We start from the raw sequence: 5060 nt of genomic DNA, 5'->3' as shown, positions 1-5060 counted from the left end.
TTAATCGAAACTAACCTCTCAATTTGAATCAAACGAAAAATACACCAAGGTGAGAAACAAAAGCAACACTGCATTGAAACATCGAAATCACGAAGAAAAAATTAAATAAGTGAGATAATCACTTATTTAATTAAATGAGAATGAAAAATGATTTACAAAGATGATTTTGGACCAAAATTGTCCATAAGTCACTCCTCTTATATGAAGAAAAGAGAAATAGAACCAAAAGAGAAGGAGACGAATGATATGATCTAAAATAATTTTGTAGAAATTAAAAAAAAATAATAATTTTATTTATCAAACTAAAATTTAAAATTTAAAATTTAAAATTTCATATAAATTAATTATTTTTTAACAGGATAAAGATTAAAAATTTATTTAGTTCAAAATTAATTATTGGAGTTGATACTATTTAGCTACAAATACTCCATAAGAAAATATAAGAAAAAAAAAGTAGATGTATATGAATCATAGAGTAGTTTGTTACAACTTTAAAAAAAAAATGATTTTTTATATTATTTCATCTTTTTGTTATAACTTTTAAAAAAAGAATTTTAAATGATAAAAATATTTAAATAGTTTATCATAAAAAGTCGTTTTAAGTATTTAATCTATTTTAAAAAATTATTAAAATGAGAATCTATTCCAAAAAGCTTTTCATTAAAATTATATTTAAGAGAAGTTTAACTTATATGTACTGTCAATGTAAAATAATTTAATCAATGGACAAATCATATTCAATCATGTAAATGACTTTACAAGTAGTTATTACAAAAATCAAATACTATTATTATTTAACATTATAATAAAATTTCTCTATATTGACAATGTATATAAATTAAAATTTAAAAAAAAAAATTAAAAATAATAATAATTTTTATCATATTAAAATTTTTAATAATAAATATTTAAATTATTGAAGATGGAGATCACTTTTTTTTAGCAGTGTAAAATATTTTTATGCTAGACAGGTGTGCCAAGGAACGTGTTCTTAAGTAACTATATTTCGGACTTGCAGGGGTATTCATTAAGTTATGTGCGTAAAGCCGTTAAAAAGAAGTATTGAAAGGACAACAATTATACTTTGCAAATTGACCCACCCCCACACCCTTTATAAGGTTCTAATACCTTTTTTTTTATCTTTAGTTTTGTATGAATTACCATCAGCTGGTCTATTTCCATTGTCCTCCAAGTGTTTGTAAAATTGCCTTAGAAGGAAATAGGCAAAAGGGCTTTTAAGAAGTAAAAGAAGAAAGTTACGTGGAAAATAGGACTTGTTGTGTTGTATATGGTTGTGGTAATGGGAGATATGAGCATCAACTTGGTGCTTCATCATGGGACAATGTTGCCTCATGAACATGTAACTTCACTAGTAAAACCTGTGAGGCAATGTGCAAGCTTTCATTTGGTTTCTGCAACTTGTGCTGTTACCAGTACTAGCAGTAAAGCTCAAAGATGGAAACGCCTTGTCAAAAGTTGTTCTGTCAGGGAAATTGTTACTGCTAGTGATGAAAACTATGGGAACAAGCAGGTTGTTAGTCTCACGCCTCGCTTGTATGACTATGTCCTCCAAAATGTTCGGGAACCAGAGGTGAGGATTGAGGAAGATATACCCTTTTGTCCTATTTATTTTTTAGCATGAAAAAATAAAAGTGCATTTAGCTAAGGGAAAAAATCAGACCCATTATGGATTTTATTTTATTTGTAGACATCTTATATTGCATTGGCAAGATTCTGATTCCATGACTTGAATTGAACATAGACTTCCTAATCTTATTATGACAACAATTCCAATTATTATGCCAACACTTTCCTTTTGTTGAGCATAATCAAGATTCTTTTGTTGTGTGATATCAATTGCTATTGTTGAGTTGCTTTTCTGCTTATTGTGAAGTGTTGTATTTCAGATTCTAAGGCAACTGCGACTAGAGACGGCGTCTATGCGTGGAAGCCAGATGCAGGTATCTCCAATCATTTTGTTATGCAAATTTACTTGCATAGTTGACTAACCAAAATGTTTGATGCTTGAGCATTCTCTCTTCACTATGCAAGTTGGGGTTTATACTGCTTTTCTGGTTTTATGTCAGTAGAGAAGCATAATTATGCATTAAATTCATTATTTGTTTTTGTTGATGCTACATACGATTCATAGTTTCTTCCAAGTAATTAAGTGGAAATCTACACTGACCAGGAAACTATTAGTTTTGCACCAGTGGACTTGTTCTGAACATATTGGTCTGCTTGTAACTATGAATATGCAGATAATGTTCCTTGAAATCTCAACAGTCTCATAAGGTATAAACGCACTTTTTGGTGGACATGATTAAATAAGGACGAATAGGACAAGAGTATGATATGATATGATATAGACATGATAAACATATATCCTATCTGATATTTGAAGCATATGGTATCATGTTACCTTATCATTATGTTTGAGATGAATCAAATAATGGTATAATAGGATATAAATCATATAAAATGGCAAAATTACTTTTGCAAAACCATTTTTCCATTGGTAACTTAGTATAGCCAAACATTTTAACAATGTATGGTCTGTCTTATTTGTCTTCTATCTTGTCTGTCACATTTCACATTATAATCCCCCTTGACAGCCGGCTATGAAGTAAAATGTTGACAATACATTATTTTTATGATAGGTGTCTCCCGACCAAGGACAACTACTTGCAATGCTTGTGCAGATTCTTGGAGCAGAACGGTGTATTGAAGTCGGCGTTTACACTGTATGTCCTTTATTTATTAACAGTATAGTTTCTTCATGTTATATAGTAGATGGTACCAATTCAGGTTTTGTACTTCACATTGTTGAGATACCAGCTGATTGAGGCTTTCATTTATTATTTAAATTAGCTTAATCTTAATAGTAAAAAAACACAATTCACATTGATCTAAACATTCACGTAACTGACATTGGCACTGCATACTTAATTTTGGATGAAACTCTAATATTTGAATATGTATGTGATACCCTTTGCATTTACCTTTGTTTTAGCATCAACATTGACATTTGAATCTAAAGAGTAAATAATAAATACCTATGGTAATATAGGAAAATTTAATGGGAGAAAATTGTTGTTTGAAAACAAATTTATGCAGATTCACGATGACCATAAAAATTAAATTATCTAATGTACCTCATCAGTTGAGCAGAGCTAATATATGAGATGCATATAAATCACCACCAACGTAAGTGTAAACCGTCATCTACGTCGAACCAAATGCATTTCATTGGTTTATTTCCACTGTCATGCCTAGATTTTGTTGACTGCCTATTTTCCTTTACTAATGAGGTATTATATTGCTAATTTGATCAGGGTTACTCATCACTAGCCATCGCATTAGTCCTTCCAGAATCAGGTCGCTTAGTTGCATGTGAAAGAGATGCAAAATCTCTTGATGTTGCCAAGAAGTATTATCACCTTGCTGGTGTTTCACATAAGGTAAACTTATGCTTTTGATTGAAAAGGTGCCAAATATCTCTTGTTTCTCTTGAAAATATATGGACTCTCTTTTTATATTAGATTTTTTTTGCCAATGTTCTATGAAGTTTTGATGTAATGACACTAGGTGGATGTAAAACTTGGACTTGCAGAACATTCCTTAGAATCTCTAATTATGAATGGTGAAGCAGGAAGGTATGTGGATTCTAAACATCAAGACTATATGATTTGATATCCATAATTCAGCTGTCGTAGTATATGATGTAAATTGTCAGCGAAAGTACCAGTAAGATAGAATTTAAACATTTCCTTTTCATGCAGCTATTATGACTTTGCATTTATTGATGCTGAGAAAAAAATGACTGAGAAATATTTTGAGCTGCTACTACAACTGGTAAGAGCAAAATAGCTAACACTGTTCAATGCATCTTATGCCTACTTAATTATAAATTTTTCTTAAACCTTCTAATCGTTTTTCCTAAATACTGCTATATTATTGGTGCACTAATTAAATTGTTGTTGCAGGTGAGGGTTGGAGGTCTTATTGTAATTGATAATGTCCTTTGGCATGGAAAAGTTGCTGATCCATTGGTAAATAAATATACATTCAGGTTTTTCCTTTATTTCCTGTTAAATGACATTGACTTCTAATGTAATATGTGCAGGTAAGTGACTCTAAAACAACCAGCATTAGAAATTTTAATCAACGGTTAATGGAAGACAAGCGTGTAAGCATCAGTATGGTAAGTTTATACCCGAAAAAATTGTGATTACTAATACACTTCCAAGTTCCAATACATTTTCAAAGATATTCTTTGAGGTTGATATATATATTCTCTTTGTCTTAGGTGCCTATTGGAGATGGGATGACAATCTGTCGGAAAAGATGACCCATTTTTGAAGAGTTTTTTAGTTCTACGCGATTGCGATTGAACTCTTCGGGGTAATTATACTTCTGCGAGATCAAAGGAAAGCAAAGTTATATAAATTATTACATGTTCTTAACTTGAGGTTTAGCAGTCTAGTCTCTTAGGCTCGTCTTGGGAAGGACCTGAGAACTGCATAATGAAGAATAGCATTTTAGCAATCATAGGGAATGTGGAACACTAGATTTTTGTGAACTTCTCTGTTCAGTTTTTCTACACACTAAAGGTGGAAGATCAATTAGAATAATTATTGAAAGCTTAGAGAAATGAGAGAGAATGCTTTCATTGGATGGATGAGATAACATGTGTAGGAAGACTTTATTGTAGGATTATTAGTTTGCTTAAGAGCCTAGTCTAGGGAACACATTGAGATGTGTAAATGTACTTTTAGTAAAAAGTTTGGTACCTTTAAGAAAGATTATGGTTGAAGATGGTAGTTATGCTGGCAGCATTATGCTAACATCGGATTTGGCTAAATTAAGAATCCCGCTACACCTCTTAATGATCCAATAACTTTGATATTACTTTTGTGAAACAACAAGCCAATATGGTCTCTCATCTTTTATCACGAGCGTCTATATTTTTTCCTTGTTAAGATCAGAATTATGTTCCCCCTTGTGTGGCTTGTGCCTTCTTCAACAAATTTCAATGAGTTTTTCCCTTAAAAAAACCA

At 31.1% G+C, this 5060-nt stretch overlaps 1 protein-coding gene across 1 annotated transcript; it reads left to right on the top strand.

The window, feature by feature from the left end:
* The first annotated feature begins 1144 nt into the window (after window positions 1-1144).
* Window positions 1145-4820, top strand: LOC101513216 (uncharacterized). Its single transcript, XM_004488644.4, has 9 exons — window positions 1145-1591; window positions 1908-1961; window positions 2661-2744; window positions 3336-3461; window positions 3589-3656; window positions 3783-3855; window positions 3987-4052; window positions 4127-4204; window positions 4310-4820. Exons 1-9 carry the CDS (start codon window positions 1289-1291, stop codon window positions 4349-4351), a joined length of 894 nt encoding a protein of 297 aa, XP_004488701.1. The 5' UTR covers window positions 1145-1288; the 3' UTR covers window positions 4352-4820.
* Window positions 4821-5060: the final 240 nt, after the last annotated feature.

This window comes from Cicer arietinum, chromosome 1 (assembly GCF_000331145.2).
Source record: "Cicer arietinum cultivar CDC Frontier isolate Library 1 chromosome 1, Cicar.CDCFrontier_v2.0, whole genome shotgun sequence".
NCBI lineage: Eukaryota > Viridiplantae > Streptophyta > Magnoliopsida > Fabales > Fabaceae > Cicer > Cicer arietinum.
This window is presented reverse-complemented; position numbering and strand designations above follow the sequence as displayed.

Excerpts from the sequence above, each read along its gene's own strand:
- LOC101513216 (XM_004488644.4), top strand. The coding sequence starts at position 1,289 with ATGGTTGTGGTAATGGGAGATATGAGCATCAACTTGGTGCTTCATCAT. Across the intron at positions 3,657-3,782 it reads ATGAATGGTGAAGCAGGAAG|CTATTATGACTTTGCATTTA; the intron begins GTATGTGGATTC and ends CTTTTCATGCAG. Across the intron at positions 3,856-3,986 it reads TTGAGCTGCTACTACAACTG|GTGAGGGTTGGAGGTCTTAT; the intron begins GTAAGAGCAAAA and ends TTGTTGTTGCAG.